Source organism: Myotis myotis, unplaced genomic scaffold (genome assembly GCF_014108235.1).
Source record: "Myotis myotis isolate mMyoMyo1 unplaced genomic scaffold, mMyoMyo1.p scaffold_m19_p_4, whole genome shotgun sequence".
Taxonomy (NCBI): Eukaryota; Metazoa; Chordata; class Mammalia; order Chiroptera; family Vespertilionidae; genus Myotis; species Myotis myotis.
In genome coordinates this window covers 50,980,641-51,005,779 of record NW_023416346.1, presented here as the reverse complement: position 1 = coordinate 51,005,779, position 25,139 = coordinate 50,980,641, and the positions used below count along the sequence as shown (strand labels likewise).

Below are 25,139 nucleotides of genomic sequence, written 5' to 3'. Positions count from 1 at the left end.
CATTAAACCTTTCATTAGTATATAATGTCCTTTGTCCTTATAAACCTTTTTGATTGACAGATATACCTTGTTTTATTGTGCTTCACAGATATTGCGTTTTTACAATTGAAGGTTTATAGTAACCCTGCCTCAAGCAAGTCTATTGGTACCATTTTCCAACAGCATTTGCTCACTTCATGACTCTGTCACATTTTGGAAATTCTTGCAATATTTTATTATATTTGTTACAATGATCTGTGATCAGTGATTTTGATGTTACTGTTATTAATATAATACATAGTAGTAACATCAAAATGATAACATTAAATATTATTATATTTGTTATGGCGTTTTGTGATCAGTGATCTTTGATGCTACCATTGGAATTGTTTTGAGATGCAATGAACTGCACCCATATAAAAGAGATAACTTATTTGAAAAATGTTGTGTGTGTTCAGATTGCTCAGTGGACTGGCCATTCCCCCATCTCTCTCCCTCTCCTCAGGCCTCTCTATTCCCTGAGACCCAACAGTTTAGTTCAATTACTATTTCTACAATGGACTCTAAGTGTTCATATGAAAGGAAGATTGCATGTCTTTGACTTTAAATCAAAAGCTAGAAATGATTGAGCTTAGTGAGGAAGGCATGTCGAAAGCAGACAGGCCAAAAGCTAGGCCTCTTGTGCCAAACTTACAAGTTGTGAATGCGAAGGAAAAGTTCTTGATGGAAATTAAAAGTGCTACTCAAAAAAAAAAAAGTGCTACTCCAGTGAATACATGAGAAAGAGAAACAGCCTTATTGCTGATATGGAGAAAGTTTTACTGGTCTGGATAGAAGATCAAACCAGCCACAACATTCTCTTAAGCCAAAGCTTAATCCAGAGCAGGACCCTAAGTGAGGAAGCTTCAGAAGAAAAGTTTGAAGCCAGCAGAGGTTGGTTTATTAGGTTTAAGGAAAGAAGCCATCTCCATAACATAAAATGCAAGGTGAAGCAGCAAGTGCTGATGTAGAAGCTGCAGCAAATTATCCAGAAGATCTACCTAAGATAATTAATGAAGGTGGCTGCACCAAACAACAGATTTTCAATGTAGCAATACAGCCTTAGATTGGAAAAAGATGCCATCGAGGATATTCAAAACTAGAGAGGAGAAGTCAATGCCTGGCTTCAAAGTGTCACAGGACAGGCTGCAGCTCTTGCTGGGGACTAGTGCAGTGGTTACTTTAAGTTGAGGCAGGTGCTCATGTACCATTCCAAAACCCTAGGGCCCTTAAGAGTGATGCTAAATCTACTCTGCCTGTGCTCTACAACAACAAAGCCTGGAGGAAAGCACATCTAGTTACAACATGATTACTGAATATTTTAAGCCCACTCTTGAGACCTACTGCTTAGAAGAAAAGATTCCTTTCAAAATATTGCTGTGCACTGACAATGTACCTGGTCACTCAAAAGTGCTGATGGAGAGGACAATGAGAGTAATGTTGTTTTTATGCCTGCTAATACAATATCCATTCTGCAGCCCATGGGCCAAGGAATAATTTTCAAGCCTTATTTTTTAAGAGATACATTTTTAAGGCTATAGCTGCCATAGATAGTCATTCCTCTAATGGATCTGGGAAAATTTAATTGAAAACCTTGTGAAAGGATTTACCTTTCTATATGCCATTAAGAACATTCATGATTCATGGGAAGAGGTCAAAGTATCAACATTAACAGGAGTTTTAAAGAAGTTGATTCCAACTCTCATAGATTACTTTGAGGTGTTCAAAACTTCAGTGGAGGAAGTAACTACAGGTGTGGTTGAATTAGAATTAGAATTAGAATTAGAATTAGAATTAGAATTAGAATTAGAATTAGAATTAGAATTAGAAGTGGAGCCTGAAGATCTGACTGAATTGATGCAATATTAGAGTAGAACTTTACCAAATGAGGAGTTGATTCTTGAGAATGAGTAAAGAAAGTAGTTTCTTGAAGTGGAATTTAATCCTGGTGGATATGCTGTGAAGACTGTTGAAATGACAACAGAGGATTTAAAATATTACATAAACTTACTTGATAAAGTGGCAACAGGGTTTCAGAAGATTGACTTCAATTTTGAAGGAAGTACTACTGGGGGTAAAAATCTATCAAACAGCATCTTATGCTTCACAGAAATCATTTGTGAAAGGAAGTGTCAATCTATGTGCCAAACTCAATCTTTGTGTTCTTTTAAGAAATTGCCTCAGTCTCTGCAACCTTAGGTAACCACAACCCTTATCAGTCAGCAGCAATGAACATAAAGACAAGACCCTCTACCAGCAAAAAGATCATGACTCATTGAAGATAAGAGAATGGTTAGCATTTGTTAGCAACAAGGTATTTTTAAATTAAGGTATATACATTTTTTTGGACATAATGCTATTGCACAGTTAACAGACTACAGTATAGTGTAAATATAATTTTATATGCACTGGGAAGCCAGAATATTTATGCAACTCACTTTACTGTGATATTTGCTGGTGGTCTGGAACTAAACCTGCAGTATCTCTGAGAAATGCCTGTATGGTCTGTTTTGTCAGATGTTAGTATAGCCATCCCTGTTCTCTTTTGTTACTATTTGCATGGAATGTCTTTTTCATCCTTTCACTTTCAGCCTGTTTGTGTCTTTGAATCCAATAAGGGTCTCTTGTACTAGTGTATAGTTGGATCATGTTTTTTAAAAATTCCATTTGGCTAATCTTTGTCTTTCAAATGGAGAGTTTAATCTATTTACATTTAAAATAATTACTGATAAGAAAAGACTTCTATTTTGCTACTTGTTTTCTAACTTCTTTGACCTATATATTATTGTCTTCTTTTGTGTGTTGTTGATGGTTTGGTAGTGTAATAATCCTATCTAATAAAAGAGTAATATGCAAATTGACCATCACTCCAACACACAAGATGGCCACCCCCATGTGGTCAAAGATGGCCACCACAAGATGGCTGGCAGGAGAGGGCAGTTGTGGGCGATCAGGCCAGCAGGGAAGGGCAGTTGGGAGGGACCAGGCCTGAAAGGGAGGGCAGTTGGGGGAGAACCAGGCCAGCAGGGGAGGGCAGTTAGTGGTGACTGGACCAGCAGGGGAGGGCAGTTTGGGGCAACCAGGCCTGCAGGGGAGGGCAGTTATGGGTGACCAGGCCAGCAGGGGAGGGCCGTTAGGGGCAATCGGGCCAGCAGGGGAGAAGTTAGGTGTCAATCAGGCCGGCAGGGGAGCAGTTAGGGGTGACCAGGCTGGCAAGGGAGGGAAGTTAGTGGTGACTGGACCAGCAGGGGAGGGCAGTTTAGGGCGACCAGGCCTGCAGGGGAGAGCAGTTATGGGTGACCAGGCCAGCAGGGGAGGGCCATTAGGGGAAATCAGGCCAGCAGGGGAGAAGTTAGGCATCAATCAGGCTCGCAGGGGAGTAGTTAGGGGGTGATCAGGCTGGCAGGCAGAAGCTGTTAGGGGCAATCAGGCAGGCAGGCAGATGAGCGATTGGAATCCAGCAGTCCCGGATTGTGAGAGGGATGTCCGACTGCTGGTTTAGGCCCGATCCCTGAGGGGTCCCAGATTGGAGAGTGTTGCAGGCTGGGCTGAGGGACACCCCCCCCCCCATGTGCAAATTTCATGCACCGGGCCTCTAGTTTAATTATATTATTTCATTTTGTGTATATTTTATAACTATTTTTTGTGTGATTATCATGGGATTACATGTAACAATAAAAATTATAACATTTTATTTTGAATTTTTATTTGCTTAACTTCAATAGCATTCTAAAACTTTGATCATCTACAGTTTCATCTTCACGCCTTTCAGTTATTGATGTTACAAAATTACATCTTATATATTATGTGCCCCCAGTTTACAGTAATTATTTTAAATTAATTAGTCACTTAAATTATGTAGAAAACAAAACATGGAGTTACAAACCAAAATTACAATAATAACAGATTTAGACTAATAATTGTGTTTTTCAAAATGTATTAATCTCTTAATCATGTAGAAAACAAAAAGTAGTTATAAACTATGTTACAGTAATAGTAACTTTTATAATTATCCATGTATTTATTGTAGCTAAGATCTTTATTGCTTCATATGACTTTTAGTTACTGTCTAGTGTCCTTTTATTTCAAACAGCAGCACTCCTTTTAGCATATCTTGTAGGGCAAGTCTAGTCATTAGTAAAACTCCTCAGTTTTTGTTTTTCGGAAAATGTCTTAATTTCTGTGTCAGTTGTGAAGGTTTGTTTAGCTGGAAATAGACTAGTTGGTTGACAGATTTTTTTTTCTTTAAGCATTTTTTATTATATTAGCTCTATGCCTCTGTCCTCCAAAGTTTCTGATGAGAAAGCTGCTGATAATATTATTGGAGGTCATTGGCATATGATGAGTTACACCTTTCTTTGGTGTTTTCAATAATCTTTGTCTTTGACCTTTGACAATATGATTATAATGTGTTGTGGTATGGATCTCTGAGTTTATCATACATGGATTTTTCTTGGACGTTTACAGCTATGTCTTTCATCAAATTTGGGAAACTCTTGGTCTTTATTTTTTCAAATAATCTCTCTGCCCTTTCTCTCTTTTTCCTTCTTATAGGACTCCTACAATGCATATATTGGTCCTTTTAACAGTGTCCCACAGGTTCCGTTGGCTCTGCTAACTTTTCCTCAATCTTTCTGTTCCTCAGACTTAATAATTTCAGTTGTCCTATCTTCATGTTCATGGATTGTTTCTGCTGGCTGCTAAAAGTTGCCTTTGAATTCCTCTAGTGAAATTTTCATTTCTGTTATTGTACTTTACAGCTCCAGAGTTTCTTTTTGATTTCTTTTTTAGGTTTTTAATTTCTTTATTGACATTTCCATTTTGTTCATATATCATTTTCTTGATTTTCTCGATATCTTCCTTTAGTTCGTTGAGCATTTATCAGTTGTTTTTAAATCTGGTCATTCTTTGGGACAGTTTCTGTTGGTTTATTTTTTGTTTCCTTTTCAATGAGTGGTATGTTTCTAGTTCCTGTATGCCTTGTGATTTTTGTTGTTGTTGAGACCTGGAACTTTTAATCTAATCTTGTGCTAACTCTGGAAGTCAGATTTTCCCCATTTCCCAGGGTTTACATTTTCTGTTTTGTTTTTTTATTGCTGTGTGCTGTCTCCAAGCAAAGTATCAGTCTGAAGTGTAAGTTTAAGGTCTTTTCAGGTTTTTTTATGAGCCTCTGATTTTACCTCAGCATGAACAGTGATTTTCTTATTTTCCCCATATATGCAAGCGCTTTTGAATGTCCTAATCTTTAATTTCTAGCTCCTAAAAGGGGAAAACTAGAACAATGAATCAGGGTGTGTGTTGGTCCTTTACATCCCTTGGAATTCACATCAACTTGATAGGGAGGAGCTTTTAACAATGCAGTGTGTGTGTAACAATGACTGCCTGTTTCCGTGCCAGTAACTTTTGTGATCAGAAGCAGCATTTGGAGAGACACAGATCCCTAGTTTTTGGAGGACAGGGTTTTATTGCCCACTCTGGCCTCTGCAAGCTGCATGTAAGTTGCTCTGCAGTGGCTGGCAGCTGTGAAAATGATCCCAGAACAATTTGATGTAACTATCATCAAAATCAGCATATAGAATAGTTCCATCACTTGTAAAAACTCTTCATGCTGTCACTTTGGAGGGACACCTTTCCATATCCCTAATCATTAGCAACCACTAGTTCAGCCGTGGGCAAACTATGGCCCGCAGGCCGGATTCGGCCTGTTTGAAATGAATAAAACTAAAAAAAAAAAAAGACCGTACCCTTTCATGTAATGAAGTTTACTTTGAATTTATATTAGTTCACACAAACACTCCATCCATGCTTTTGTTCCGGCCCTCCGGTCCAGTTTAAGAACCCATTGTGGCCCTTGAGTCAAAAAGTTTGCCCACCCCTGCACTAATTGGTTGTTTGTCACTATAGTTTTGTTGATTAGGAAATGCCATCTAAATGAAACCCTATAGTATGAAACCTGTTGAATTTGGCTTTGTTAACTTGGCATAATGCCTTTGAGATTTATTCAGGTTGTTACATGTGTTAATTGTTCATTTTTATTGCTGAGTGGCTTTCCATGATATGTATGTACCACAGTTTGTTTATTCATTCTCCTATTGAAGGGCATCTTGACTGATTCCCGACTTGGCTGCTATGAATAGGATTGCTATGAACATCTGTGTAAAGGTTTTTGTGTAAACCTTAGTTTTTATCTCAGTAGGGAAAGTATCCAGGAGCAGGATTATTGGGTCATATGATAAGGGTACTTTTTAAACTTTTAAGAAGATTTAGAAGAAACTTCCAAATTGTTTTCACATTTCCAACAATGTAATATGAGAGTTCCAGTTTCTCCATAGTCTCTCCAACATTTGTTATTCTTCTTATTTTTATTTTATCAATTCTAATTTGTGAGAAGTTGTGCCTTATAGTGGGTGCTTATTTGGAGATATATATATATATATATATCTGTTTAAGTTTTCTAACCCTTTTTGTAATTGTGTTGTTTGTTTTCTTATTATTGAGTGTGAGTGTTATCTATATATTCTAGATAAAAGTCCTCTTTTAGATATGTGCTTTGCAAATAATTTCTCCTATTCTATAGCTTGTCTTTTCATTTTCTTCAAAGTATCTTTCACAGAGCAAAATTTTAAAATTCCGATTAAGTTCAATTTATCATTTTAAAAAATATACAGCAAGTCCTCACTTAACATCATCTATAGTCTGCGACTTTAGGTGAAACAATGTATAATGAAATGAATTTTACTGTGGGCTAACTGATACAAACACAAGTTTCTATGGTATTGCATCAATGTTACAATGAAACATTATTCGAGGACCTGCTGTGTTTTTGGTGTCATGTTTAAGAACTATTTGCCTAACTAAAGGTTATGCAGACTTCCTCCCATGTCTTTTTCTAAATGTTTTATAATTTTACATTTTCTATTTAGACTTATGACTTAGCTTTTATGTAAGTCATTAGGTTTAGGTTAGTTGCATTACTAGTTGTACCAATTAATGCGGATTTTTTTCAATAGATGGAGTTACACATATATTAATATACTAGAGGCCCGGTGCACAAAAATTTGTCCACTCGGGGGGGGGGGTCCCTCAGCCCGGCCTGTGCCCTCTCACAGTCTGGGACCCCTAGGGAGATAACGACCTGCTGGCTTAGGCCTGCTCCCAGGTGGCAGAGGGCAGGCCCAATCCCTAGGTGCAGCCCCTGGTTGGGCTCAGAGCAGGGCTGATTGGGGAGTTGGGGCGCCGCCCCCTGTCATGCACAGAGCAGGGCGGATGGGAGGTTGCGATGCCACCCTCAGTCACGCTCAGGGTAGGGCCGATTGGGGGGTTGGGGCACCGCCCCCTGTCACACTCAAGGCAGGGTCGATGGGGAGGTTGTGGCGCCACCCCCTGTCACGCACAGAGCAGGGCCCATCAGGGGGTTGGGGAGCTCCCCACTGTCACTCACAGAGTAGGGCCAATAGGGGAGTTGGCACACTGCCCCCGTCACACACAGAGCAGGGCGGATCAGGGGGTTGGGGCGCCGCACTCTATCACCCACAGAGCAGGGCCGATCAGGGGGTTGGGGCGCCTTCCCCTGTCAGGAACAGAGCAGGGCGGATAGGGAGGTTGTGGCCCCGCCCCCTGTCACACACAGAGCAGCAGGGCAATCAGGGGGTTTGGGCGCTGCCCCCTGTCACGCTGATCCCGGTGCCGGGAGGCCTCGTGGCTCCGCTGATCCCAGTGCTGGGAGGCATATTACCCATTTACTATATAGAACAGAGGCCTGGTGCACAGGTGGGGGCCGGCTGGTTTGCCCTGAAGGGTGTCCTGTATCAGGGTGGGGGTCCCCACTGCGGTGCCTGGCCAGCCTGGATGAGGGGATGATGGCTGTTTGTAGCTGGTCACACACCCTTCAGGGTGGGGGTCCCCACTGGGGTGCCTGGCCAGTCTGGGTGAGGGGCTGAGGGCTGTTTTCAGGCTGGGACTGAAGCTCCCAACTGCTCCTTTTATTCTTTTTTTTTCTTTTTTATTCTGGGCCAGCTTTAGCTCTGAGGCTCCAGCTCTTAGGCCTCCGCTCCGGAAAGCAGGTATCTGGTTTGTTTCGGTTCTCGAAACTCTGTATCAACTCCAGCTCTGAGATCCCAGCCGGCTGAAAGCTGGTTTCTGGGGTTTTGTTTAGCATCTATATTTGTTACAATGTTTGAAACTGCAGGCTCAGAGGCCTGCAGCAGCCATCGGGGAACGTTGGAGTCCTCCGTCACTGAAGCAAGCAAGCCTCATGTTAGTTTCAAGTTGCCTGGCTGCCGGCTGCCATCTTGGCTGACAGTTAATTTGTATATTACCCTGATTAGCCAATGGGAAGGGTAGCGGTCGTACGCCAATTACCATGTTTCTCTTTTATTAGTGTAGATATGTGATTTGATATGTATGCTATTTTGTTGTATTGACAGCAGGCTTCAAAACTTCATAGGTCAAATTTTCTGAAGGTGTTAACATAGGTATTTTTATACTTAAAAATGTCAAATGTCAAATTTCATGCCAAAAAAAAGAAAGAACATTTATGGGAAGTTTTAATTCATTACTTTATTTTGAAGAAAAGTGCTGCTGAAAGTTATCGTACACTTCGGGAAGCTTATGGTGAACATGCTCCACCTCAAGATACTTGTGAATGCTGGTTTAACCCCTAGAGTGCCGGGGAGCACAATCGCGCTCCTCCTGTCTTTCGCCAAAAGTGCTGGGAGCGCTATTACGCTCCTCCTGCAGTGTCACTATTAGGTGCTAGTAGCTCACTCTTTATTGACAGATGGCACCTAAGTGCAGGTTACTTATGATGCCGCATGTTTGTAGTTCTAAAATTGACCACTGGCATTTATCTGTCTAATTTTTTACAGGTACTTGTGATTCATAATTTTTTTTCCTAAACTGCTGTAAAATCAGCAAAAATGCCTTGGCAATTTTAGCATAGTTCCTAGGATATTGGTTGGCACTCAAAGGGTTAAATGCTTTAAAAGTGATGATTTCGATGTGAAAGACAACAAAAGTCCAGGTCAACCACAAAGTTTGAAGACCAACAATTACAAGCATTATTGGATGAAGATGTGTATCAAACTCAAAAACAACTTGCAGAAAGATTAAACGTTGCTTAGCAAACAATTCCAGTTATTTACAAGCAATGGGAAAGATTTTAAAGGAAAATGGATGCCACATCAACTGAATGAAAGACAAATGGAAAACCAAAAAGTCATCAGTAAAATGTTGCTTCAACAGCACCAAAGAAAGTCTTTTTTGCATCAGATTGTGACTGGCAATGAAAAGTGGATTTATTTTGAGAATCCCAAATGCACAAAATCATGGGTTGATCCAGGTCAACCATCAACATTGACTGCAAGGCCAAATCGCTTCGGAAAGAAGACAATGCTCTGTGTTGGGTGGGATCAGGAAGGTGTGTTGTATTATGAGCTTCTAAAACCAGGTGAAACCGTTAATACTGATCACTACCAACCACAAATAATCAATTTGAGCCACGCTTGGATCGTGAAATGACCGGAATGGGCCAGAAGACACAGCAAAGTAATTTTGCTTCATGATAACGCACCATCACACATTTCAAAACCAGTTAAAGACATGTTAAAAGATCTTTCCTGGGAAGTATTAATGCATGCATTGTATTCATCAGACCTTGCTCCTTCAGATTACTACTTGTTCCAATTGATGGCACACGCACTTTCTGAGCAGCACTTCAAAATGTACAAAGAAGTGTAAAATTGGGTCTCTGAATGGTTTGCCTCAAAACAAGAGAAGTTCTATTGGGACAGTATTCACCAAATACCTGAAAGATGGGGAAATGTGTAGCTAGTGATGAACATTACTTTGAATAAGGCACTTTTGATATATCTCTTGAAATTATCGTGTTTTCCTTGATTATAAAATCTGCCATTATTAACTGGTACACCTAGTATCTAATCTAATAATAGAGGAATATGCAAATTTGTCCTTTACAGTATAATGTCATGACCGGATCAACAGGCTGTGTCGTCCCCCCCCCCCCCAGGCAGCTGCAAGGCCTGGGGTAGGATAGGATAAGATAGGCGCAGGAATGGAAAAGGGAAGGAAACTACATGCGGAAGGGGGTAGTGACTGCGGGGGGGGGGGGGGGGGGAGGGAGGGAGAGGGCAGAGCAGGTGCGCCTGGCGAGGGTGCAGATGGCATGGAGTGGGAAGCCCCAGCCAGAGGCGGGAGGAGGGCAGTGGTGGCTGGCAGCAGGGAGGCACCCATGGTCCAGAATGGAGTGGAGGACTGTCCGAGGCCTTCTGGGCGGAGGCGCTCCTGCTCTGTGCAGCAGCACCCGGCTGTGCCGGCCTTGGCCACCCTTGCTGGGCCAGGTGCCCTGGGCAGGGAATGGGAGCAGGACAGTGGTGAGGAGGCCAGGGAAGTGGGGGTGGTGAACGCCTGGCCGGGGCTGAGCCTGGGCTGCAAGTTAGAGCCCCTCCCTGCCCCCCCCCCCCCCCCGCAACAGAAGCTTTAAGAAGGGAAGGAGGGAGGGAAGAACTTTATAAAGGAGTCAGTAGTGAGAATTAAAGAAGGAAAGAAGCTGTATGAGTGAACTGTAGGAGCTATAATGAAAATCAAATATAGTTGTGTACTGGGGACAGAATTTAAAAGTAAGAGTCAGAAAAGAAAAAAAGATAAATAATAGTGAATAATTAGGCAGGTAGATAGATATTAAAACAGTGGAAGTAAGTAGAGAAGGATGTGGATGAGAAAGAGGGAGGGAAGAAAAGTTTTAAAGGGGAGCTAGTAGAGCTTAAAAGGAGAATGGGATAAGGAAGAAATGGGCGAGGGAGCAGAGCAGGTTTAAACGGAGGATGTGAAGAAAAAAATTAAGGTGAGAAAGAAGGAAAAGGGGAGGGAGGGAAGGAGTAAAGATAAAGGAAAGAAGGAATGTGGGGAGGGAGAGAGGTTAGGAGAAAGATGGGAAAGAGGATGATGAAATAGAAGTAGGAAATAAGGAGGAAAGAAAAGTTTATAAATGAGTCAGTAGGAAAAAGTGTTACATAAAGGAGAGAGAAAAATTGTGACAGCAAGAAGCTAATAAGAAAGTCAAATACAATTTGTGAAGGGGATAAGATTTTTAAAAAAAGTTAATAGGGGCAACCAGGCTGGCAGGGGAGGGCAGTTAGGGGGATCAGGCAGGCAGGCAGAGTGGTTAGAGCAGGCAGGTAGGTGAGCAGTTAGGAGCCAGAGGTTCCGTATTGTGATAGGGATCGGGCCTAAACTGGCAGTTGGACATCCCCCGAGGGCCCCCAGGTTGGAGAGGGTGCAGGTGGCCCCCCCCCCCCATTCATGAATTTCATGCATCGGGCCTCTAGTATTACATATAATGTACAATTTTTCTAATACCCTCCTTTGAAGAGGCCATGTCTTCTCCATTGAATTGCTTTTCCACTATTGTGAAAAGTCAAATGACTTATATCAGTGAAGATTTCTTTTTGGATTATTCTGTTTCATTGCTCAATATCTTTTCTTAGCCAGTATTGCATTGTTTTGATTGCTGTAACTTTACATTGTAAACCTTATAAACAGGTAGTGCGATTTCTTCATCTTTCTTCCTCATTTTTGAAATAATTTTAGTTATTTTACTTTCCTTACCCTTCCAAATACGTTTTGGAATTGGTTTACCTGTATCTACAAAATATCTTGATGGGATTTTGATCATAATTGCATTGAATCTTTAGATCATTTTGGTAAGAGTTGACATCATTGCTATGTAGAGACTTTCAATCCTTGAACACGGTATGGCTTTCATCATTTAGTATGATGTGTGGGCAAGTAATATTTTTTAGATACCCTTTATCAGGTTGAGGACATTCCCTACTATTTCCAGTTTGTTGGTATTTTTATCATGAATTGATGTTGAATTTTGAGAAATTTCTTTTTTATATCAATTAATATGATTATATACTTTTTTAATTCTTTAAACTGTTAATTTGAGGGATTTTATTAACTTAATTTCAAATATTAAATCAACCTTTTATTATAAGGACAAACCCCACATGGTGATCAAATATTTATTATTTTTATATTTTATTATATTTAACATTTTATTGAGGATTTTTGTGTCTGCATTCATGAAGGATATTAGATTAGTCTTAGTTTTCTTTCTGCTCCTCCTTTGTTGGTACATTCTATGTGTGGTTTTGGTATCTGGTTAATAATAATCTCATAAAAGGAGTTGAGAAATGTTTCCCTCCTTTTCTTTCCTGGACATTTTATAAATATTTGATAGAATTGATCACTGAAACCATCTAGGTCTGTGGATTTCTTATTTAGAAGATTTTAAGTATGAATTCAATTTCTGTAATTTCTGTAATCGGGTTATCTACTTTATCGAGCATGAGTTTTGGTAATTTGTGGTTTCAGTGGAAATTTGCCATTTTATCTAAGTTCTCAAATTTTATGTGCATAGAAATCTTCATAGTATCCCACTTATTATTCCTTTAATTTCCTGGGGGTCTGTAGTGATATCCCTTCATTCCCTTCTGATATTGGTACTTTATTTCTTCTCTCTTTTTATTCATTTTATTCTGTCTAGAGTTTTATTAATTTTTTTGATTTTTTTAAAGACAGACTTTTTGTTTTATTGATACTCTCTATTGTTTTTGTTTTTAATTTCATTTGTTTCATCCTTATCTTTATTTCATTTCTTCTGCTTGCTTTGAGTTAATTTGGTCTTTTCTTGTGGATTCTTAAGGTGGAAGTTTGGGTTCCTGATTTGAGACCATTCCTTTTTTTCTAATGTAATAATTAAATATTTTATCCTTTTTGATATGTTGTACTTTATTTTTGTGCAGTTCATAATCTACATATATAAAAGCCTAAGCAACCATCCTACCATTTGACTGTTCGCCTGGTAGCTATGATGCGCAATGACCACCAGGGGGCAGATGCTCCAGCCAGTAGAGGAAGGAGCCCGATTCCTCGCGGAATCAGCCATGAGTTAGGTTGCTGCTGGGACACTTTCGGCCCTGAATCTGCTACACCTGCACCCTGGACCCAGAGAGGAGGGAGCCCGATTCCAGGGTGCGTCACCTGAGAACCGCCCTCTCACAATCTAAGACCCCTTGGGGATGTCGGAGAGCCGGTTTCAGCCCGATCCCCGCAGGCCAGGCTGATCCCTGCAGGCCAGGCCAAAGGGCCTCACCAGTGCACAGTGTGCACTGGGCCTCTAGGATTATATAATTTCCTTTGAGAATTCTTCTCTATGGATTTGCCTTTGTAGCCACTTGTACAGTTTGTCATGTATTCCATATCTTTTGGTTTTTGGTTGTAATCAAGTGCTAAATTGAAATGTAAATAATCACAAGAAGGCTTTGACAGCTTTATTTGTAGTTATGAATAATAATGTGACATTTGTTTGCATTACTTTATTAAAGATAATAATAGCTATCATGTATTAAATGCATACTATGCCTAGCCACTAGGTTGATCACTTTATGTAACCATATCTCATTAAATTCTCCCAGCAACCATTTCAGCCAGGTACTATTATTAGACCTATTTTAATATTGAGGAAACTGACACACATATTTTAAGTGACTTGTTCAGAGTCACTAGGCCAGTAAGTGACTCTGTCTTACTATACCATGTATCTTACTATGTACCATGTGTCTTACTATGTACCATGTACTTTTCTGAGTACTTTATACATATTGACTCTTTATAATAATCTGGAGTTGGTACTATTATGTTTCCATTGTGCAAATGAGGAAACTCTCGCAGGACCTTCTAGTGGCCCATTATCCATTTGTCATACCCAGTAGAAATGTGGGTGTCAGGCTGGAGGTGGGTGTAAAGTGAAATCAAAAGCCATGTCCTCTGATGTGGTCAGTTGCTTACCTGTTAGACTGTGCCCTGGGTCAGTAGGGGGCATTTGCACTGTGTAATTGGGACAGTTTTACCACAAAAGACACAAGGGGTTCTAGTGTCTTTCAGCATGACCCTCCCTGCCCAGAATTTTTTCCTACGTGGCTTGTAGTCTAACACTCTCACTCATTCTCTCTCTCTCTCTCTCTCTCTCTCTCTCTCTCTCTCTCTCTCTCTCTCATACACACACACTGAACATGTGTAATGATCATGTCATGGATTTAAAGCAGGGTACAGTGGCAAAGCATAAACTTGAAACTTGAGGAAACCTGTGTATGATCTTGGGCAAGTCACTTAATCACTTAGTATTTTGGTTATCTCAGCTATGCAATTGAAGAAGATAATTATAATAAAACCTGTGAGGATTAAATGAGATGATGCATTTGAATAATTAGCCCGGTGATTGGCATATTGAAATGCTCAATACATGTTAGGTATTTTTGTAATTATTGATATGCAAGATCTTTTTATGTGTTTTGTATAATTCTTTAGCATGTATGTAACTTGTGAAACTGAATTTTTGAGGACTCAGAACAAATCCTGTCTATATCTAGGAAATTTATCAGTTTTTTATTATTTTTTTATATATATATTTTATTGATTTTTTACAGAGAGGAAGGGAGAGGGATAGAGAGTTAGAAACATTGATGAGAGAGAAACATCGATCAGCTGCCTCCTGCACACTCCCCACTGGGGATGTGCCCGCAACCAAGGTACATGCCCTTGACCAGAATCGAACCTGGGACCCTTCAGTCCCCAGCCCGATGCTCTATCCAGTGAGCCAAACTGGTTAGGGCTTATCAGTTTTTTAAATCTTGATGTTGGTTTTATCTTCTTTATCTTTGGCCTTCCACAATCCAGTTTCATCATCCTCAAGATTCAACATTTGGTTCCCCAATTTCTAATTGGCCTTGTGTAAATGCCAGCATTTAAGGCAAATGGCAAAGACTGGCACCACTGACCCTTATGCTGAGTACATTATACAGAGTGTTATGCTGTGTCTGTCACATAGGAGGGGAAGACTTAGGCCAGACTCTACTTCACCTGAGGCCTAGGATGGCTGGCAATGACCCCTGGTCTGGGCACTGAGGCTTGAGCCAGAGTTTTCAGCAGTCAGTTTCTCAGAGCATGCAGTATCCCTATGACCCTGTTGTAAAAACATTGTGACCTGGCCAGCCTTGGGAGTTAGGAGTGGCATTGTATTGGTGTGCTTCCTCCCTTTGATGGACCAAGCCAAGTCTTGGTGAACTATAGGACTGTGATAGCCTGCCATGACTTAGGAGCATTCTCTTCTTGGTCATTCCCTGAAAGCATATTAAACCTTGGGCAGTGGATGTTGGAGGTGGCAGAGAGAACCCCTGAAGCCAAAAGGAAAAAGGAGCATCCCCAACTCTCTGCCAGAGGTCATTTTTGCAAGGGATGGTACAGGAAGGCTCTGATAGAAAGCAGCGAGAGGGATATAAGAGTTTGGAGACTGGAGTCAGATAAACCTGGGTTTGAATCTTGGCCCTTAAGTGTGTTGTTTACCAGGTCACTTTGCTTCTTTGAATCTGGTTTTCTCATCAACAAAATGGGGAAAGTAATTATACCTTATCTCATGAGATTGCTGTAAAAATTAAGCAATGATGTTTATGTAAAGAGTTAATTAGATACTTTCCTAGAATATGTTAAGTGTGCATCATCACTGTCATTTTGGCTTTGGCAACAAGAACAGCAGTTAAGAAACACACTGGGAGAAATGAAAAGTAGGCTTGGGGCTTCTGTGTTATTCCCTTGGGTCTACTTTTAACTTCTGTTAATCTTAGGCACACATCTGTGAGCTCCAAGAGAAGAGTTAATGTCCTAGGGGTCTTCAAGGTATGGACTGCTTTTATATTCCTGGTATAGGAGAAATCCTGGTATCTCAGGGCCGATGTGTTAGTGTGTGTGTGTAAGAGATTAAGGGAGTGAGAGAGGGAGAGCGGGAGGGAGAGACTCGAGATCTAGGAGGCATGTTGACTCAGCGGTGGTTATGTGTGACTCATCAAATCAGCTTTTCTTTAGGAAGAACAGACTGTCATTCTTTACTTCTCTCTTAGTAGTAAAGGACCATTTTCTTGTAATCATAGAGAAAGCTATTTAAATCTGTCTTCAGAGCCCTTTGCAAGTATAGTTTGTTTCTGATGTGGTTGTTCTTGAATTATAAGGGATTTCTAGTGTGTGTTTTAACAAGTTTGTTATTGGGAAGCAGTATCACTACACGATGCTGAAGTGACCACCTTCTCTCTGCCATCCCTTCCTTTGAAGTCACATATACCAATATATAAAATAGATCAAAGGAAGGCTGGAAGGCTGCCACTTCTGCCCTCACCACCTTCTGTAGCAGCCCCTAAAAGCATTTCTAAGAAGGCGGGGGAACAGTTTGCAAAGCACTGCAGTCGGCCCTCTGGGTTGTACTGGCTTTTTTATGTCCAGGTTGCCATTTGGGGAAAAGGATTGGACATAGTCCCATAAATAAGCAACTCTGTTATAAGAAATAGGTCTCTACTGTAATAACAGAGCACTTGGACACTGCAGCTTCCCTTTCTAATGTTGTCTGAGCTGCAGTAGGTGAAGCCATAGATTGGGGCTGACTGGATGATTTGGGAGATCAGAGCTCAACATGTAATGAAGTATTATAACCAAAGTTTGTTCCAAATGTGTTTGGGGGATTTTGAGGCAGTGATGATGCTCTTTAGAACATTTCAGTTAATACAAAATATGCAGCTTCTCATTTATAGTGCACATGTGCCAACTCCAATGCTCTTTTACATGGACAGCCATTGTTTACATTCTCTCCCATATGGTGTGGCATAACCTGTCTGCCTCTCCATCAGAGTCTGTATGTGACCTAGACTTTACTTTTCTTCTCCTCCAGGCTACAGATGCACATGTTGAATGGAGCTCTTCTGGCCTTGCTGTTTCCTGTGGTAAATACCCGGCTGGTAAGTAGTTTCTTCTAGGAGCATGCGAGCAACATACAAAGCAGCATTTGCTTCCTACTTCATTTTGCATTGCTTGTCCTCATCCTTAGCTCATGTGCACATGTGAGTGTTAAAATAATATCTACATATACTTTACCTTTCAATAACATAGGTTTGAACTGTGCAGGTCCAGTTATATGTTGATTTTTAAAAATAAATAACATACAGTACTGTACATGTATTTTCTTGTCCTTATGATTTTAATAACATTTTCTTTTCTCTAGCTTACTTTATGGTAAGAAAACAATATTTTATACATAAAACATACACAATATGTGTTAATTGACTGTTTATGTTATTGGTTAGGCTTCAGTAGGCTATTAGTTAAGTTTTGGGGGAGTCAAAAGTTATACATGGATTTTTTTGGCTGCATGGGGGGCGTCACATCCCTAACCCCTGTGTTGTTCAAGGATCAACTGTATTTACTAGTAATTTTGAGATTTGATGCAGCCCTTTATGGATCAGTGGAACATGATGGAAATAGGAGCATTTTGTGGAACTCTGAGGCTTGCAATAGTGGTTTAGGCCAGAATCAGGACAGACCAAAAAGCCTACAGAAGCTTTTGGAGAGATTTGGTAGAGAGAAGGGAGACTGGGGACCCCACCCATTAAACAGAGGCTTCCAGATGTTTCTAAGGGTCTCTAGTGTGAACTCAGTCACATTGAACCAAGATAATCTGCTGGGAAGTTTCAAAGCCTATCTGCTTTGCCTAGGACCCCGTTGGGCAAGAATTAGATTCCTTCCTCATTCGTCCAAACCCACAGGGAAGTCTGGGCCACACACATCCTCTGTGGCCAGCAGGTAGAATCCCACTGTGGCAGGAAGCTGAGTGATAAACCAGCAGAGAGAGAAGCTAGAGCTGCAGAGCTGGGTAGCAGGGCCGCATCCTCAGAGTCCCACATGTGGGAATGCAGAGGGATTAGTAGGCAATGTTAGAAAGCACAGGGAAGAAATCACTGATAAATTCTTCCTTTTGCTTTTCATTTGCATGATTTAAGTTTGCCTCATGCATTAAGATCACAGTTTAAATCTCAAGATGATAATTTTTCCTCTTTAGATAACATAGTTTACAAGGTATTTTCACATAACAGTTGTGTAATTTAGATAGAGCAAGTATTATAGCCTTTTGTCACAAAGAAACTGACATTCAGGGAGTTACACACACACATGCACCCACACACATGCATACACACGTGTGCATGCACACACACATGCACACATGGGAGCTTAAGCCTCCAGATCCTATGACCACAATTATACTCGCACTCTCTCTGAGAATTTAGTCACTCCCTCTCCACAAATACTCATGTATATTCTTATGATTGTCATAATTTTCTAGATGCATATTATACATCAATAGAAATTAAAAGGAAAATTATTCATTTAAGCAGTGGTTTTGAACTCCCAGTATGTTCTAGGCTCACCTAGGGGTGCTGGAAAAAAACAAACAAACTGACAAATAAAACAATTAAAAATTTTTGATGCCCTGTCTCCCTCCCCAATGCCTCAGATTACAGTTCTGAATTTTTGGCCTGTGATGCAGCCTGGGTACAGTATTTTAAAAAGTCCCTTCTAACATGGAGCTGCAGTTAGAGCCACTGATTTTGTGCAATGGTTCTGAAACAATGTCCATAGCAATAACCTAAAGGAATGGCTGAAAAATGAGGTTTGCCAGTCCTGGATGGTGGCTCAGTTGGTTGGAGTGTAGTCCCATGCACAAGAAGGTATCAGGTTTGATTCTGGTCAGGGCACATATCTAGGTTGTGGGTTCAATCCCGTGGTTGGGGTGTCTATGGGAGGCAACTGATCAATGTTTTCTCTCACACATAGATGTTTCTTTCATTTCTTTCTCTCTTTCTCTTTCTCTTCCTCCCTCCCTCTCTCCCTCCCTCCCTCTCCCTTCCTCTCTCAAATCAATAAAAACATATCCTTGGGTCAAGATTTTTTTTTTTAAAAAAAAGAGGTTTGGCAGACCCCATCCCCAGAAAGTCTGATAGAGAGGGTCTGGGGTAATGCCAGGGAATGCTTATTGCATGAGCCCTCAGACCAGTCTTGGAAAATCAGTGTCACTAAAAATTCTAAGTTACTTTGTGTGTAACTCAAAGTGTGGTCTGATGATCAGCTTCAGGTGGCTGCTGCTTGTTAGAAATGCAAAATTTCAGGACCCACCTCAGAAGACCCACTGCATCAAAATCTGCATTTTAACAGATTCCCCAGGTGGCTTATATGGCCTGGCTCCTTTCTTCCAAAGAGCACAAAGCACCTTATAGGTTGACCATTCAACCTCCAGAAGCTGGAAACACCACGGTGAAAGAGGGCAGGCCATATAACACATCCTTGAACAACATCGTTTTCTTGAGATGTTGTAGGAACTTAACTCCTGTTTATATGAATGGATATGGCAAAATTGGTTTCATTATACATAATTTTGCTTAGAGTTGCAGAACCTATCAAAGATGTTAAATGAGGACTTACTGTATTGTCTCTGTCATAATAGGCCTGGCACATTAAGTTCAGTCTTCTCCTGTTAGCTGGGATCCGCAGGCAAGGCTGCTAACATAGGTACCTTTGCCCTCCCTTCTGCATTTCCCCATACTATGTGACTGACTTGACTTCTCATGGTGAACTGTAGAATTAGAACTCCTTACTTGGTCTCAGAGCTATAGAGGATAATGCCCAAGAATGGTGTAAATCAAACAAATTGAAAACACATTTCTTACTGGCTCAGGTTTGTGGAGCAGTGCTGGTGCTCAAGTTACTCCCTGCCTGTGGAGGTAACCTGCTAAGACAGGGAAGTGTATCCAGTTCTATCTTATTCCATCTCTCGAATCACCCTGCTACTGTTTTCTCAGGAGATTCCCAGGTCAGGAAGAGAGAAGTCTGCTCTCTTTCTCCATTTTTTTTTAGCAGCTCTATCAGATTCAAGGAACAAATGGCATACCAGAAAATTATTCATAGAGTTAGTGATCTTGAATGTGAGTGCATCTAGCCCACAACTTTGGCCAAATAGCCTCTGCCATCAGTTGAGGTGGCTGTGGTTCCTCTAATTAGGTCACCTATATCTCTCCTCTTAGTGGGTCCTTTCCCCTGAGAAAAGCCTAAATAGTCTCCTTGCAGAACTACTGAGAATTAAACAGATGTTATGATTCCCATTGTGCAAGGTTGAAAATAAAGGCTTCAACAGGCCCATTCACATACCTGAAGTCAGAATGCTGGTGGTGATGTTTTCATTCAATCAATATTGTGTTACACCAAAGGTATATAGCTTCCCTTAGCCTGCTTATGTTTCCTTAGCCCTCTTTACATCAATAACAACAACAGCAGCTGACACTTGAGTGCTTACTATGTGTCTGGTACTATTCTAAGTCCTTTCCATTGACTAGTTTATTTAATCTTCACAATACACTTATGAGATAAGGTACTCATATTATCCCCATGATCAAGGTGCTAGTAGGGTTGTTTTCCTCTGAAGCCTCTCTCCTTGGCTTGCAGAGGGCCACCCTCTTGCTGCCTCTTCATATGGTCTTTCCTCTATGTACACATACCCTTGGTGTCTCTCTCTGTATCCAAATTTCCTCTTCTTATAAGGTCACCTGTCAGATTGGATTAGGGTCCACCGTGATGGCCTCACTCTATCTCCAAATATAGTCACACTCTGAGGTACCAGGGATTAGGGCTTCAGCATATGAATTGGAGGGGGTATACAAGTCAATTCTTAACAGCTTTCCTACTCTATACAGAAAACAATGTTTCTCTCTCCTCCTCCCTTTCTTTCTTCTCCTTCCCTCCTTTCCTTTTTCCCTTTCCCCTTCTTCCCCTCTCTCATGGCACATTTGCTATATTTGTTATAATACCTAATACTTTCCAAGTAAATGTCAAGCTGTAGTCAACCAGCTTATCAAGAATGTTAAAGTAATGTTACCTTTTTTTTTTAGCTTTCAGCTGTCTTTTTTTATTTATTGTGTAAAGTTTTACATATGTCTCCTTTTTCCCCCACTTGACCCCCCCCTCCCCAGCCATTCCCACCCAGGCAAGCCCCCACCACCCCAGTGTCTGTGTCCATTGGTTATGCTAATATGCATGTATATAAGTCCTTTGGTTGCTCTCTAACCACTCCTCCCCTGCCATTTGTCTCTGGATCTATTCTTGTTCATCAAATTATGTTGATCATTATATCCCACATATAAGTGAGATCATGTGATATTTATCATTCTCCGACTGGCATATTTCGCTTAGCATAATGCTCTCCAGTTCTATCCATGCTGTTGCAAATGGTAAAAGTTCCTTCTTTTTTATAGCAGCATATTATTCCATTGTGTAGATGTACCATAGTTTTTTAATCCACTCATCTGCTGATGGGCACTTAGATTGTTTGCATATTTTAGCTGTGACAAATTGTGCTGCTATGAACATAGGGGTGCATATATAATTTCTTTTTTTATTTATTTACCTATTTATTATTAAATTTATTGTGGTGACATTGTTAATAGGATCAAATAGGTTTCAGGTGTAAATTTCTATGTTACAAGATCTATATATTGCCCATCATCCAAGTCAACTCATTTTTAGTCACCATATATGCCAGGGTTCTTTTTTTTAAATTTTGTTTTATTGCTTAAAGTATTACAAAGAGTATTGCATATGTCTCCTTCCCCCCCCCCTTGACAATCCCCTGGCCTCCCCTACCCCCCAGTGTCTTATGTCCATTGGTTATGCTTATATGCATGCATACAAGTCCTTTGGTTGATCTCTTACTCCCCCTCCTGCCCCCCAACCCTCCCCATCCTTCCCACTGTAGTTTGACAGTCTGTTCGATGCTGTTCTGCCTCTGTATCTATTTTTGTTCATCAGTTTATACTGGTCTTTATTATCCATAAATGAGTGAAATCATGCGGTATTTTTCTTTCATTGACTGGCTTATTTCACTTAGCATAATGCTTTCCAGTTCCATCCATGCTGTTGCAAATGGTAAGAATTCCTTCTTTTTTATAGCAGCATAGTATTCCATCGTGTAGATGTACCACAGTTTTCTAATCCATTCATCTACTGATGGGCACTTAGGCTGTTTCTAGATCTTCACTATGATAAATTGTGCTGCTATGAACATAGGAATGCATATATCCTTTCTGATTGGTGTTTCTGGTTTCTTGGGATATAGGCCTAGAAGTGGGATTACTGGGTTAAACGGGAGTTCCATTTTTAACTTTTTGAGGAAACTCCATACTGTCTTCCACAGTGGGTGCACCAGTCTGAATTCCCACCAGCAGTGTATGAGAGTTCCTTTTCCTCCACATCTTCACCAGCACTTGTCATTTGTTGATTTGTTGATGATAGCCATTCAGACAGGTGTGAGATGGTATCTCATTGTTTTGATTTGCTTCTCTCAGATGATTAGTGACTTTGAGCATGTTTTCATATGTCTCTCAGCCTTCTGTATGTCCTCTTTCAAAAAGTGTCTATTTAGGTCCTTTGCCAATTTTTATTGGATCATTTATCTTCTCATTGTTAAGTTGTATGAGTTCTCTTTAAATTTTAAAGATTAAACCCTTATCTAAAATATCATTGGAAAATACTAGGTGTACCAGTAAATAATGTGGATTTTTTTTTCAATAAATGGAGTTACACATATGTTGATACATATGCGATTTGATATGTATGCTATTTTGTTGTATTGACAGCAAACTTCAAAACTTTATATATCAAATTTTCTGAACGTGTTAACAGCATAGATATTTCTATGCTTAAAAACGTCAAATTTCATGCCAAAAGAAGAGCATTTGTGGGAAATTTTAATTCATTGCTTTATTTTGAAGAAAAGTGCTGCTGAAAGTTATTGTACACTTCGGGAAGCTTATGGTGAATATGCTCCATCTCAAGATACTTGTGAACGCTGGTTTAAATGCTTTAAAAGTGATTATTTCAATGTGAAAGATAAAGAACGTCCAGGTAAACCAAAAAAGTTTGAAAACCAACAATTACAAGCATTATTGGGTGAAGATGCGTGTCAGGCTCAAAAACAACTTGCAGAAAGATTAAACATTGCTCAGCAAACAATCTCCAGTCATTTACAAGCAATGGGAAAGACTTTAAAGGAAGGCAAATGGGTGCCACATCAACTGAATGAAAGACAAATGGAAAACCGAAAAGTCATCAGTAAAATGTTTCTTCGATGGCACCAAAGAAAGTCTTTTTTTGCATCAAGTTGTGACTGGCAATGAAAAGTGGATTTATTTTGAGAATCCCAAATGCACAAAATCATGGGTTGATCCAGGTCAACCATGAACATTGACTGCAAGGCCAAATCTCTTCGGAAAGAAGACAATGCTCTGTGTTTAGTGGGATCAGGAAGGTGTGGTGTATTATGAGCTTCTAAACTGATCGCTACCGACAACAATCAATTTGAACCACGCTTTGATCATGATACAACCAGAATGTTCTAGAAGACACAGCAAAGTAATTTTGCTTCATGATAACGCACCATCACACATTTCAAAACCAGTTAAAGACACTTTAAAATATCTTGCCTGGGAAGTATTAATGCACACGTTGTATTCATCAGACCTTGCTCCTTCAGATTACCACTTTTTCCAATCGATGGCATTTCATCATACTTTAGCACTTCAAAACATACAAAGATGTGGAAAATTGGGTCTCTGAATGGTTTGCCTCAAAACAAGAAAAGTTCTATTGGGACAGTATTCACCAAATACCTGAAAGATGGGGGAAATGTGTAGCTAGTGATGAACATTACTTTGAATAAAGCACTTTTGATATATCTCTTGAAATTATCGTGTTTGCTTTGATTAAAAAGTTCGCATTTTTAATTGGTACACCTTATATGTTCTCCCATGCAGTGGGCTGTCTTGTTGTTTTGTTGATGGTTTCTTTTGCTGTGCAGAAGCTTTTTATTTTGATGTAGTCCCATTTGTTTATTTTCTCCTTAGACTCCATTGGCCTAGGAGCTGTGTCTGTAAAAGTATTGCTATGACATGTCTGCTATTTTGCTGCCTATGGAGTCTTGTAGGATTTTTATGGTTTCCTGTCTTACATTTAAGTCCTTTAGCCATTTTGAGTTTAGTTTTGTGTAAGTTGGTGATCTAGTTTCATTTTTTTGCATGTATCTGACCAAATTTCCCAACACAATTTATTGAAGAGACTGTCTTGACTCCATTGTATTGCCTCCTGAGTCAAATATTAATTGAGCATAATGGCTTGGGTCGATTTCTGGGTTCTCTGTTCTGTTCCATTGGTCTATATGTCTGTTCTTATGCCAGTAACAGGCAGTTTTGAGAACTGTGGCTTGGTAATATAGCTTGATATGTGGTATTATGATCCCTCCAACATTATTCTTCTTTCTCAGGATTGCTGTGGCTATTTGGGATCTTTTTTATTCCAGATGAATTTTTGGAGAGTATATTCTAGATCTTTGAAGTATACCAGTGGTATTTTAATGGGGATTGCACTGAATCTATAGATTGCTTTGGGTAGAATGGAAATTATAGTGATGTTGATTCTACCAATTCATGAACATGGTATGTTCTTCCATCTGTTTATGTCTTCCTCTATCTTTTTTTTCAATGGCCTGTAGTTTTCCGAGTACAGGTTTTTTAACTCCTTAGTTAAGTGTATTCCTAGGAATCTTAAATTTTTTTGGTGCAATGGTAAATGGGATTTTTTTTTCATTTCTCTTTCTGTTAGTTCATTATTGATGTATAAAAAGGCCATAGATTTCTGGGTGTTAATTTTGTATCCTGCTACATTGCTGAATTCATTTATTAGGTCTAATAGTTTTTTGATGGAGTCTTTGGGGTTTTCTATGTATAGTATCATGTCATCTGTGAATAAGGACAGTTTTAATTCTCCTTTTCCAATTTGGATGCCTTTTATTTCTTCTTCTTGTCTGATCACTGTGGTTAGCACTTCCAGTACTATATCGAACAGGAGAGGAGGTGAAAGTGGGCATCCCTGTCTTTTTCCCGTTCTCAGGGAAAATGAGTTTAGTTTTTGCTCATTGAGTATGATGTTGGCTGTAGGTTTGTCATATAAGGCTTTTATTATGTTGAGGTATGAACCATCTGTTCCCATTTTGCTGAGAGTTTTTATCAAGGAAGGATGTTGGATTTTTTCAAGTGCTTTTTCTGCATTGATTGATAAGCTTATGTGATTTTTGTCTCTCAGTTTGTTTATGTGATGTATCCCATTTATTGATTTACGGATAT

At 40.0% G+C, this 25,139-nt stretch overlaps 1 protein-coding gene across 10 annotated transcripts in view; it reads left to right on the top strand.

Annotated features, from left to right (window-relative positions):
• Window positions 1-25,139, top strand: part of TMEM164 (transmembrane protein 164) — a 213,860-nt gene that overhangs the window by 105,406 nt on the left and 83,315 nt on the right. For all 10 annotated transcript variants that reach the window (XM_036305182.1, XM_036305181.1, XM_036305178.1 and 7 more), the window contains one exon: window positions 16,814-16,880. In XM_036305182.1, coding sequence (XP_036161075.1) covers window positions 16,821-16,880 — 60 coding nt within the window. In that variant the 5' untranslated portion in view covers window positions 16,814-16,820. The remainder of the gene's footprint in view (window positions 1-16,813; window positions 16,881-25,139) is intronic.